General features: G+C 45.9%; 1 protein-coding gene across 2 annotated transcripts in view; it reads left to right on the top strand.

Moving 5' to 3' along the window:
* The window catches only part of SRBD1 (S1 RNA binding domain 1), a 160,294-nt gene that overhangs the window by 12,393 nt on the left and 135,500 nt on the right, over window positions 1–12,401 (top strand). For both annotated transcript variants that reach the window (XM_084793143.1, XM_084793144.1), the window contains exons 5-8: window positions 4,132–4,298; window positions 5,598–5,715; window positions 7,008–7,146; window positions 11,100–11,196. In XM_084793143.1, the coding sequence (XP_084649269.1) occupies window positions 4,132–4,298; window positions 5,598–5,715; window positions 7,008–7,146; window positions 11,100–11,196 (521 nt within the window). The remainder of the gene's footprint in view (window positions 1–4,131; window positions 4,299–5,597; window positions 5,716–7,007; window positions 7,147–11,099; window positions 11,197–12,401) is intronic.

The following is a 12,401-nucleotide window of genomic DNA, read 5'->3' as shown; positions in this document are numbered from 1 at the left end:
CGCTAAAGTCTAGCAGTTCAGGTTGAAAAACTGCTGGGGAGTTTACATACGTATTTCTTTTGATTTAACCTAACAAACCTTCCCTAACTTTAACATTCCAGACAATTCTTACTTATTATGTGGACTTTCTCTTTTGTACTTTTTAAATCCTAGCTCCTCATACCAAGAAAAACAACTTGGGAGAGAAGCTAACTTTGTCTTAAGACTGTATTGCGCCTTCCAAGCATGGCTGGAAGTCACATGCAAGTCAAGAGAACCAGCTTTGTGTGTTTAAGGGGGAGTCTCGAATATTTGCACAAAGATCAGACTGAAAGAAATGTCTTTCATGTCCTTACTTTCTTCCACAAAATACATATCTAAGTTTTGGGGGGCAAACCCTGAAATACCTTGTAGAAGGCAGTGGCTGCTATAAAGTACCTGCATACAAGTCATTAATTATTACTGATGGACCGCTTGGGCAGTGCCATTAGTTTCTTGCAGTTGAGTGCTGTTCTCACGGCCCCGCCCACCACTGTACCCTGATCTTCTGTCCTTCTATTGAGGTCTGTTTCTTAACTCTGCACCGTCCACTGGCTTTTCAGGGACTTCACCGTCTGGTGTGAGGATGGCAAGCTCCATAGCCTGTGCTTGGTTAGCGTTTAGGCTTTACCTATGAACACACTTTGTGTCTCTTTCCTGGCCTGGGACTGAGGACTGCTCTCTTGAGCAGAAGCAATGTATCCATTTTCATCTATCTCCCAAACTGTAAATGCGTGCTTACCGTGGAAGTTTGTCTTTGTTAAAGCCCCTTATGTCCCTCACGAGGATGTTAGTAGAAATTGAAGACGTGACCAGCAAGGTCAGTTGTTGGCAGAATTAACTGTGCCGAGGTTGGAATTGTTGGGATGCAGTCTCTTGATTCTGAGGGTGAGCCTGGGCAGGTGCAGCGGCACTGCGGCTCTTAGTAACACTTCCTAAATTAGGGAGAAAAGCACTCCCTTTTTTGTTTGTTCTCTTCCCCTTGTGTCTCTGCACCTCTGCACCTCACTGCCTTTCTACATTAAATATAGATACAGTGCTTCTTGGTAGATGGGGCCTCCTTGCTCTGGGAGGGCCTGGCCAGAGTAAAGAGCGTTATTACTGTATCCTAGTTGGTAGAATTTGTTAGAGGCTTTGATGATGGCATGCATGTGTGAGGTTGCCCAGGGTGTTCAAGAGTGTAACCAAGCAACTTCCTGGCTGTAAACAGCAGATTCCCCCGCTACACCCCCTTAATCCCGCCTGTTCTCTCCTGTAACCTCTTCTCTGATTCCCAGCAGTTTGTGTTAGCTGTCCCCATTTCCATCTTTACATAGCATTTTGTGTGACATAGTGATGTAATCTGCTCTTTGGGTCAGGTGGTGAACAGTAGGAATCAGCAATTTTTCAGAAGGGAGCGGTTCCAGTTGCTGGCTTGGGAATGCTCCTGAACACAAAATCCTCTCACTCTTACTCATTAGTGAGTCATTGAAGTTGATGCTAACTTTTTTACGTACGGAAGTTTTGGGTGATTAAAGCTGTAGAGGATTTGCTGATGCCCAGATGTTGTTTTTATCAGTGAAGAGAGGGGAGTTCACCCTCCACCCCTACCCTGTAAGAAATCTCAGGGCACATGGAGAGAAGAAAGCATCTTTCTGGATGTTTGCTAGAGACAGCTAGAGGGCAGTGTGAAGGAACCCTGCCCTGCCTGCTCTAGTGCTCAGGGGAGAGAGGGCAATTTAAGGCCTTTGTACTTTTGCAGATAAATCCTTTGCTTTGCATACAAATTGAATTTCTTGAAGAGGTAATATAGCTGGTGGGACTTGGAGCAATTTATTCTTGGGCTCAAGTTTTGTGTATATAAAGTGAGAATAATATTAATCTCTATCTCATATAATGTAAGTGAGTTAATACTGAACACAATAAGCCTTTTACAGATGTTAGCATAAAACAGCAGCTACAAAGTAAAAGTCAGCAGTAAAGTAGTTATGGTACTACTCCCTGGGCCCCTCCCTCTCTGCTGTCTTTCTTACTTTTCCTTCATAAATCCATATCCCCTTTACTTAAGTAAGCAAGTGAATACATAAATAGGTAAGTAAGTAATGTGAATACTTTAAAAGTAACGACTACAGTTTCCTGTTCTGCCTTTCCACATCCTTCAGGGTTGCTCTCTGCTTTCATTATTGTTGTTTGCCTTGTTTTTCTAAGACACAGGATGGTTAGGCCTTACCTGGCCTTCTGGCACAGTGTATTTTAGGTGGGACCTCACAATCAGCATTTTCTTCAGGGCCATAGATGATGCTTGTGCCATTGCTGTGAGGGCCACAGACTGAGCTGTGCTGTGGTCCACAGACCTCACAGTTTCTCAAAGTCGCAGGTAAAAGGTGACTCCGCAGCTGCCCTGGAGCAGTGGGAAGTCAGTTTTTGACTGGCTCCTTTCCCAGGTAGCTTTTTGGGAAGAGGGCTGGGTTGTACAGTTTATAATGCTGAGGATTACCCCCAGGGCCTTGGGTACATGAGGCAAGAAGGGTACTATCAAGGTGTTAAGGAGGCCTGGGACTTTACTTACCTATTTACCATCTTGATTATCACTGGACCAGCATGGCCTGGAGTGCCCTTTCAGTTAGGGTCTAAGAAAGCCTTCGTAGCCGGGCGTGGTGGCGCACGCCTTTAATCCCAGCACTCGGGAGGCAGAGGCAGGCGGATCGTGGTGAGTTCAAGGCCAGCCTGGTCTACAAAGTGAGTCCAGGACAGCCAGGGCTACACAGAGAAACCCTGTCTCGAATAACCAAAAAAAAAAAAAAGAAAAAAAAAAAAAAAAGAAAGCCTTCGTGTTCAATAATGAAGATTGGCAAGCAGCTCATGGCTGAAGGATGTGGTGAGCATCCGAGAATAAATGAGAAAGCATAGATTATCAAGGAAACATGCTTAGACTAGGTAAGTATGCTTAGGTTTTTTTAAAAGATGTAGAAAAAAGAAAAAGTTAGGCTTTTTAGGACCTCAAAACATTCCTAACAGTGAAGCTCTGAACATCAGTACAGCAGAGTAGGGGCTTTTTAGAAGAGTAAGTGCATTATCTTATTATGGGAATAACTACCTCCCATCTCTTCCCATGTTTTCAGGTAAATCAGCCTTTCTGGGGTGGGGGGCAGATCCCTGCCAGGTGATTGGTAAGGCCAGCTTATTAACCTCTCATGGAAGAAACAGTAGCATGCAATGGAGTAATCTTTGGAGCAGATCAGAGGATCATATCTCCCAGGGCCAGGAGACCTAAAGAAGGAAAGTTGTGATTACCAGGTAAATTGGAAGTGAGTCCAAAGCCAGCCAGCGGGAGGGTCTGCCTGCCCTTGGTGGCTTCCAGTGTGAGCAGTTCCTATTTACCTGTCTAACAGAGTTTGGATTCCAGGTACTGTGGGAAAGCAGTGATGGTTTTGACCAATTAAATGACATGCTCTAATATTCACAGTGCTCCTTATGGAAATAGGGGTAGTTGAGTATGGAGTGCCTGCAGGGAGAGCGGTTAAGGCCGTCTCAGTGATGGGGGGGTGGAGAGGAAGACAATAAAGAAGTGGTTTGTAATTGGAGTTGATTGGTTCTTATAACGAATCGGACTGAGGGACTGGAGCTGGATGGCCTTTCTAGTTTGAGTTGCTGTGTAACGAGGTACACCTAAGGAAACATGGAGGGTGTGTAAGTTTGAGAGGAAGCTCCCTTTGCAGATACAGGCTTGTGATACCCGTTAGTTCTTTGGGAAACTATCTTAAATAATTGTTGATGGGTCTGGTGGTAATGTGGAGAAGAGCCAAGCCTAGAGCTGTGAATTTGATATCCTCACCAGAGGTTTAATATCCACCCATTAGAGTGGCTGCTAAGACTTAAGACTGTACTCACAATGCCTAGAAAATGGGACACCTTTACAGTCTGGAGCTCAGCCATTCACTGCGTCTGTTGCTTTGAAAACATTCCTATCATGTATTTTGGCCTGAGTTTTGTTAATTAGTTGATGATGATAACTTTGGATAGGATCTTACGTCATAGCCCAGGCTGGCCTCAGATTTGTGGGAGTCCTCCTGCCTCAGCCTTTGAAGTGTTGGGATTATAGTAGTTTGAATCCCTGTTTATCTTTCTGTGCAGGTTTTGTCCGAGAGAACGGGTATTGAACCTTGGGTTTGCGCCAACATCATAGGCCTGTTTAACGCTGACAACACTATTCCCTTCCTTGTACGCTATCGGAAAGAGCTCATTAATAACCTTGATGCCGACACCCTGAGAGAAGTTCGCCAAACCCTAGACGAGCTCCGGTAAGGAAGCCAGGCTGTTGTGTAGGAGACAGAGGCTCTGAGCTCAGAGGGGACACAAGGAAACAAGTGAGTGGCCGTTTGGATGGTCGCGGTGCTGAGTATAGTCGTCATCTGCAGAGGAAGTCAGGTCTGTAGGCATGGACCCCGCTGCTTCGGGCTGACCTTGGGCATGTGTCTATAGGACTTGATCATCTTTTTTTTCCATTGAAGTGATTAGCTATACTGGCAGAATCAGGACTGCCAACAGAACCTAAAAGCGTTGGTCCATGTCTTCAACAGCTTGCATAACTCTTACCACTCCACAGTCCCCAAATGGAGAGCTCTTGCCAGTACAGATGCTCTTTAACCTGCAGCAAAGTGACTTAACATTGCAACTTCATGATACACCAAGCTATGAGAATTCAAAAGAAACTCAAGTGTGAACAGTCTTAGGATTTCAGTGCTTAGGAGGGAAAGTAAAGGTGAGCTGGGATGCTTTGTGGTAGAGTACACATGTGCCCCGAGAGTAAGATGGACAAGCCGGAAGCACCAAGTGATTAGCTTCAAGGGCTCCTTCTGGCCAAACCCCTCATTAAAATATGTCACAATGGTGGACTATAACCCAAAATATCTCAGAATATCCTCCACAAGTCACATGTTAGTTACAAAAGAAAAAAGAGAATGCTGATATCACCAACCACAAGCAGTGACACTAGGCTGCCCTGGAACCATTTGCTTCTCAGTGAGATGCTCTCAAGGGGCAGTGTCACTTGTGTGATATCTGTCAGGGGACCCCGGAGTTTACCTGTAAGGAAACATCCCAGGAGCGCAGACTGGAAGACATTGCAGAGTACCTGGCAGAAGGCATGCTTTGAAAATCCAGAAGAGCCTGGGGCGTTGCTTCAGCTCGAAGAGACTGCATCTGACGGCTGCCTGCAGTCCTGAGAGAGTCCACAGAGGCCATCGCCAGCGCTGTTGCCGAAACCCGAAAAGGGCCCCGGGTCTGGAGGAGAGGACAGCGGTAGATCAGCGTCACCTCTGATCCTCCTGGTTGTAGGGCCCTGGGTCTGGAGGAGAGGACAGTGGCAGATCAGTGTCAGCTCTGATCCTCATGGTTGTATTGTGCTCTGTGGGTTATTCTTTCTTGGAAATGCATACTAAAGTATTTGGAGGTGAAGTTACTGTCAAATAAGTTGAAGGCAAAACAGTTTTGTGTTAAAATCTTTTCCTCTTTTTGCAACTGTTCTGCAAGTGTGCGGTAGCCTTGAGAAGAAAGGTTGGATGTAGAGGCTATGTTTATTGTGTATGTTTTAATTTCAGAGCTGTCGCAAAGAAAGTTCATAGTACGATCCAGAAAATCAAGAAGGAGGGAAAGATGTCTGAGTGCTTGCTAAATGCCTTGCTGAACTGCAAAACATTTGAAGAGCTAGAACACGTGGTAAGGAGCTTTGTCTCTTACGGTAATGCCTGAACGTTTATGCATTGAGATCTTTTCATCACTAAGGAAGACCAAGCCATAAAAGCTAAAGCCACCAGCCACTGTTATTTAATTCACCAAGGTTTTTATCCTTTGGTCAATTCACATTTATTAATGCCTTTTTGTGTGGGCCAGGAACTTGGGTTTACACATATGGGCAATATAGTGGCTAGCTCTTGCCCTCGAGGAATTTCCGGTCAAGTAAGGAAGGAGAGTAGCTTGTGCAAGTGTGGCATGTAAGGGAGGTGGCAGAGACCTACACATGAGTGTCTTCAGCATGGCTCTCTGGGTACCTGTAGGTTTGACAACTGTGTGCTCAGTCCTCCCCGGGTGGAAAACATTTGAACAACATTGTCTGTATTGAAAGGTACAAGCTTTTTAAAGCTACACACACCTCCGCCCCCCAGATACTGTAACCTAACAAGGGTTGCATAGCACTTGCCCTGTGTGAGTAGGAAGGAGTCTGGAGATGGTTTAAGGTTACAGGCAGCAGTACAGAGGTGGCATGGAAGCACCATGCCGTTCTGTAAGGGACGTGGGATTCACAGAAGCCAGCCCCTCATGGATTCTTTGCTAGGGCTGTGGTAGAAGCTGTGAGACTGGAAGAATTCACTTTAGGAGGCGTTTGTGGACAAGCAGGTCAGGACTGACCATTGGGAAACAGCGCTTTTTGATATGTAAGCGAGGAGTCAGAATCTAGAGGACACAGTGGAAAAAATGCTAGGAAGAGAATCTGGAGATGATGCTGTGTGGACCAGGAGGAGGGAGGCTTGTGAACGAGGTGACGAGCAGGCAGCTGTAGGAAGGGGATTTGGCAAGGTAAGGACTGAACATCATTTTCATTAAGGTAGTTAGTGCCTTGTATCTTCACGCTGCTGCTCCAGCAAGCTGTGTGCGAAGAGAAGGCGCAGGCCAACAGGTGGTGAGCGGAAGAGGGGGCGATTAAGAAGTAAAGCATCACATAAACCAACTACGACATGAAAAACCTCCTTGTTGAGGAGGACCTTGTGGTCCTCATGATGAATACATTCAAACATAGAACACACTAAGCACATAGAAAATTATAAAGATTTGACACGTAACACCCCCACAGTCATAGCTAGCTAAGAGTTCATCTCTGAGGGGAGAGGACAGGGCAGAGAGAAGGATGCTCATGCTGTTCTCATCGTGCTCTCTAGCCCTGCAATCCTTGTTTTGGTTTTGACTTTGTAGCACAGACTCCTGTGATATTTTCTCTGCTTTTTCCCCCCTAGTCTGCTCCATATAAAACGGGGAGCAAGGGCACCAAAGCCCAGAGAGCAAAGCAGCTGGGACTAGAAGGAGCAGCGCGGACACTGCTGGAGAACCCGGGCCAGCTCAACCTGTTGTCTTATGTCAGGCCTGACGTTAAAGGTACTGGCTTCCTACACTGTGGCAGCCCCTGCTGCTTAGCTTTTAGAATGCAAATATTACATTAAACATGCTCTCACCATGACTGTACAAGTGTCTGTTAACAGCAGATAAGGAAGAAGTGATTCTAACAAACAGGTCCTGGCCAACCTTTTGCTTCTGATGACCTCCCCTCTGTCTGCCATTTCTCTTTCTTCTCTTACAAGTATCTCTAAGATTCACTCTCATAACATACATTTTCCGAGTCCTACTTGGTCTTTCTTAACACCGTCTTTGGTAAGTAGATGGTCTCAGTTTTATTATTAATCTTTTAAGATAAGTGACATTTTTACTTTTAAATGAAATCCCTCCATATCCCAAGGTTATAAAGATTCTCCTATTGTCTTTCAAAGCTTGTGTTTAAATTCTGTCTTTTTAAAATCATGTAACTCAGATCTCCTCTTCAAAAAGCATTTTAATACTTCTGGCATACACAAAGTACAAACTGCAGCCTGCACGTCTGCGCCCTCAGTACTAATGGGATACCTCCACATGTACTCTGGCTCTTGTGTGACGAGAATGAGGCAAGGTGCAGATGGAGAAGGGAAGGTGGGTAGGCTGGGGCCTTGCGCTCCAGTCTGCACTTAAATGTGCAGTTTTCTTGCCTCATCATTGCGCTGAGGTGATGGATTCTGAAAAACATTGATTCGTTCATGTTTAAGTAATTATATGTATTAAGACATGCGGTGTTTTGGTATATATGCATAATGAAATGGTTTTTGTAATCAGGTAAAACTGACCTGAAATCAAATTAATATGCCCATCATCTCGCACAGCTCCTTTCTCTCTTGGTGGTGAGCAGCCAAGCTGTGTTTTCTCAGCTGGACTCCAGTACGCTGGGCTATGAGCCGACTTAGCCGGTGCAGCTGCAGGCCAGCGCCAACTTTAACCTGGGTTTCTCCATCCCAATTCTAGTTTCTTTTGACTTTCTGTTCATTCTTCAAACTGGGAGATGCACATGTCAACAGGGGGCAGTCTGTGATTACAAAATCCATACTGCGTATGTAACAGTAGAGAAATACAGTGTTTCAACCTTATTCCGGCCAATGTGAATTTATGTTTTAAAAAATTGAGTATATGTGTCTATAAAATACAGATTATCTGTTCATAGAAACATATACATTTTAATATATTTGGGAAAGGGCAGTACTGTAAAGGATTATTTGAAGTTAGAGATGGATTGAAATGAATACAATCCAAATTATTTTTAGTTTTTAATGCTTATTTATAGTTATATTTTCAATGATTTACATTTAATTTTAATGTTCTTTCTTTTTCTTTCTCTCTGTTTCTTTCTTTCTTTCTTTCTTTCTTTCTTTCTTTCTTTCTTTCTTTCTTTTTTCTGAGACAGGGTTTCACTGTGTAGCCCTGGCTGTCCTTGTAGACCAGGCTGCCCTCGAACTCACAGTGATCCATCTGCCTCTGCCTCTCTGAGTGCTGGGGTTACAGGTGTACACCACTGTGCCTGGCTAATTTTTAAATTTTGATTTGCTATACTTTGCTTTATTCAGTTATAGTCTTATAAAGTCTAATTCCGTTTCCTTTCTGGGAAGAGTTCTGGGCCCTGGGCCTGCATGTCCTTCAGCAGATCCAGATCTTGCTTTTGCTGGCAGTATTTCATATTTTAATGATAGCTGAGTCTTAGTGGCCTTTAGATTCCCTGTTGAGGGCGGGTCCTGTGTGTGCCTGCAATGGAGAACACTGCAGGGAGCCTGCCTGCCTGTTGTTGTTCTTTTTTAAAAAATTTTTATTAATTTATTCAGATTACAACTCAATTGTTATCCCATCACTTGTATTCTCCCATTCCTCCCTCCCTCCGGACTTTCACCCTATTCCCCTCCCCTAGGTCTGTGACCGAGGGAGGCCTCCTCCCCCACTGTATGGTCATAGGCTATCAAGTCTCATCTTGGTAGCCTGCTTATTTCTCTAAGTGCCACCAGGCCTCCCTACCAAGGGGAGGTGGTCAAATATGGGGCACCAGAGTTCATGTCAAAGTCAGTTCCCGCTCTCCACATAACTGGACTGCCTGTTGTTCTTTTTTGTTTGTTTTTGGTTTTTCGAGACAGGGTCTCTCTGTGTTAGCCTTGGCTGTCCTGGACTCTCTTTGTAGACCAGGCTGGCCTCGAACTCACAGCGATCCGTCTGCCTCTGCCACCCCAGTGCTGGGATTAAAGGCGTGCGCCACCACGCCCAGCCCTGCCTGTTGTTCTTACTGCTGGTTCTTTGCCTTCTGTTTCCTGTCTTCTTTGTTCCAGTGGTTTCCTTGGTTCCCAGTTATCTGCTTTTCTACCAAACAGGCCTCCATAACCATCTCTTCTTTGGCAGGTTTATCCGTGTGCGTGTGTGTGTGTGTGTGTGTGTGTGTGTGTGTGTGTGTGTGTGTGTGTATCTGTGTGTGTGTGTGTGGTGATCATATCTACCCAGCCCCCACCTCTCACGTCTCCTGGAAACCCTCAGCATGTGCTCCTCCCACCTTCATTCCTTATATCTCCTCCTTTTGGTTTTGGTGTTTTTGTTGTTGTTTTTGTTTTGTTGTTGCATAACTCACAGCACCCTGGGTAGTCATGAGCCCCTGAACTCCAGCTTCTCTGGTGAGGGAAGCAGCACTAATCTATGGTGTGATGGAAACCCTGTCACAGATGGTGACATATGGGATACATGATGACACTAGGCAGTGACACCTCACACCGTGTGACTGGCTCAGGACCCAGCATCCTTAATGTGGTTCTGACAGTCACAGCAGAATTTTCTCTTGGCTTTACTCACTTGTTGATTCTAGTCACAAATACAGAGAATTATAATTAGTTCCAAATAACTATGTACTATGTGTTAATATTTTCCTGTTGCTGTGGTAAAACACCATGACCAAAAGCAACTTCTGGGAGAAAGAGGTTATTTTAGCTCACGGTTCCAGAGTCCATTATGGCAAGGAAGTATGGCAGCAGGCAGTGGGCGTGGCGGTGGCAGCAGTCAGCTGAGAGCTCACGTCGTCAACCACAAGTGTGAAGCACAGAGTGAACAGTGTGGGGTGAGGCTTTGCACTCTGAACGCTCGTCCCAGTGAGTGTGTCTCCAGCAAGGCCAGCAGCTGGGCACATTTTTGTAGCCCATAAATTACATATTTTGGGATAGGATTGATGCATACATGTTTCTTAAGACATTTAATCTTTGTAACCACATGAAAGAGATAACAATTACTCCATGTTTAGGGGAAACTGAGCAGAAAAGGCATGGTTAGGTCCTGGAAGTGTTAAGTGGGGGAGCCAAAAGTCAACAGGTTGCATCCAAAGCTGCACTCTCCCCAGTACACAGTGTGTCAGGAAAGGACCTGCAGTGCTGCTGTGTGCTCTCCCCAATGCACAGTGTGTCAGGGCCTGCAGCGCTGCTGTGCGCTCTCCCCAGTGCACAGTGTGTCAGGGCCTGCAGCGCTGCTGTGCGCTCTCCCCAGTGCACAGTGTGTCAGGACCTGCAGCGCTGCTGTGTGCTCTCCCCGGTGCACAGTGTGTCAGGGCCTGCAGTGCTGCTGTGTGCTCTCCCCAGTGCACAGTGTGTCAGGAAAGGGCCTGCAGTGCTGCTGTGCGCTCTCCCCAGTGCACAGTGTGTCAGGAAAGGGCCTGCAGCGCTGCTGTGCGCTCTCCCCAGTGCACAGTGTGTCAGGGCCTGCAGTGCTGCTGTGCGCTCTCCCCGGTGCACAGTGTGTCAGGGCCTGCAGTGCTGCTGTGCGCTCTCCCCGGTGCACAGTGTGTCAGGACCTGCAGTGCTGCTTGTTTCCTTGTGGATGAAAGTGAGTCACTCAAGATGCCTTTCTTTCCTGTAAATGCAACATTTTATATGAACTGGAATTTAGTTCAGTATGTTTAACTGTAGACCTACAGCCAATCTTATACCTGGTTCTGGTCTCTTTCTACCCTTCTAAAGGCCTTTCCGAGCTCAAGGATATTGAAACAGGAGTGCAGCATATTTTAGCAGACATGATTGCTAAAGACAAAGATACGCTTGACTACGTTCGGGACACGTAAGTAACTTTTTGGTAGCTTTCCTCTTTATGGGGCTCATGCTTTTAAGGTCTGTGGGTAGTGCTAACCCAGTCTTCATTTAACACTTGGATTCCAGGATTTCTTTTTTTTTTTTTTACTAGAATTCTTTGTTCAAACAACAGAACTCTAATATTTAAAGTAGTTAACGTTGTTTGAATTGGATTCTAGGCAGGGTCCCTGGTATCTGCCTTCTTGTCCTTGTACTTCTCAGACACCTCAAGGAGGCTCTCATGAGCACAGCTTAAAACCCGGGCTTGACATGGTGTGGACTGAGAGGGTGTCCTGTGCTTCTGGAGTAGGTGGCGTTGCATCTGAACACGTGCTTTATGCTGTGTGTGCTCAGTTTATAATTCATTTACACTCTTGACCTGATGTGTTGGTTCCTCTTGTGTCACAGTGGTGAAAGTTTCATTTTCACTCACAACAGCTTCCCAGGCTTAGACTATGGCGGTAGAGAGGGTCTAGGGAGCTAAGCAGTTCACAGGAAGGCAGCCAGGAACCACAGGATGGCAGTGCTGGCTGCCTGTCTTCCATCTCCACTTTGATGCAGTCATCCCTCATCCATCACGGTATGAGATCCATAGTGGCACTTTCTCCGTCCTTCCTCTTTGGCAGTACCTTCACAGGCATGCCAGTGCCCTGGGTATGCCTCAGCAATCTCCTAGGTGTCTCAGAATCCAGTCTGACTGACAAGCCAATGGCTACACCTGTGGTTGGGTTGCCTTGGCAATGTGTGATAGCAGGTATGGGTGATCAGAAGTCCATTTTAGCTTTCAGAAAGTACAGCTTGCCTGTGGGCGGGTGGGTGGCATCACAGTCTGTAGTTTTCTGGGATCAGTGTGCTTTTGCCAGCACCTACTTGGGCTTATGTTTTTGTTGTTTTGTTTTTTGTTTTTATTTCGTTTAAAAGAGACCTTAAGCCAGGTGTGGTGGCATATGCCTTTAATCCCAGCATTGGGGAGACTGAGGCAAGGGAAAACAGAATGCTGAGGCAGGGATTCAGAGACAGACAGTAATTTAAAGTTCTTTCTTTCCCTCCCTCCCTCCCTCCCTCCCTCCGTCCCTCCCTCCCTTCCTTCATTTACCAGTTTCACCTTTTTGGTTGTGAGCCTAGTCTTTAACAGCTGAGCCATCTCTCCAACCCACTGTACCTACCAGTTTTATGACTCTTCTGGTGCTCACT

This window comes from Acomys minous, assembly GCF_964271855.1.
Source record: "Acomys minous genome assembly, chromosome: 8".
NCBI lineage: Eukaryota > Metazoa > Chordata > Mammalia > Rodentia > Muridae > Acomys > Acomys minous.
Note: the sequence above shows the minus strand (reverse complement) of the source record. Positions and strands in the feature narration are given on the sequence as shown.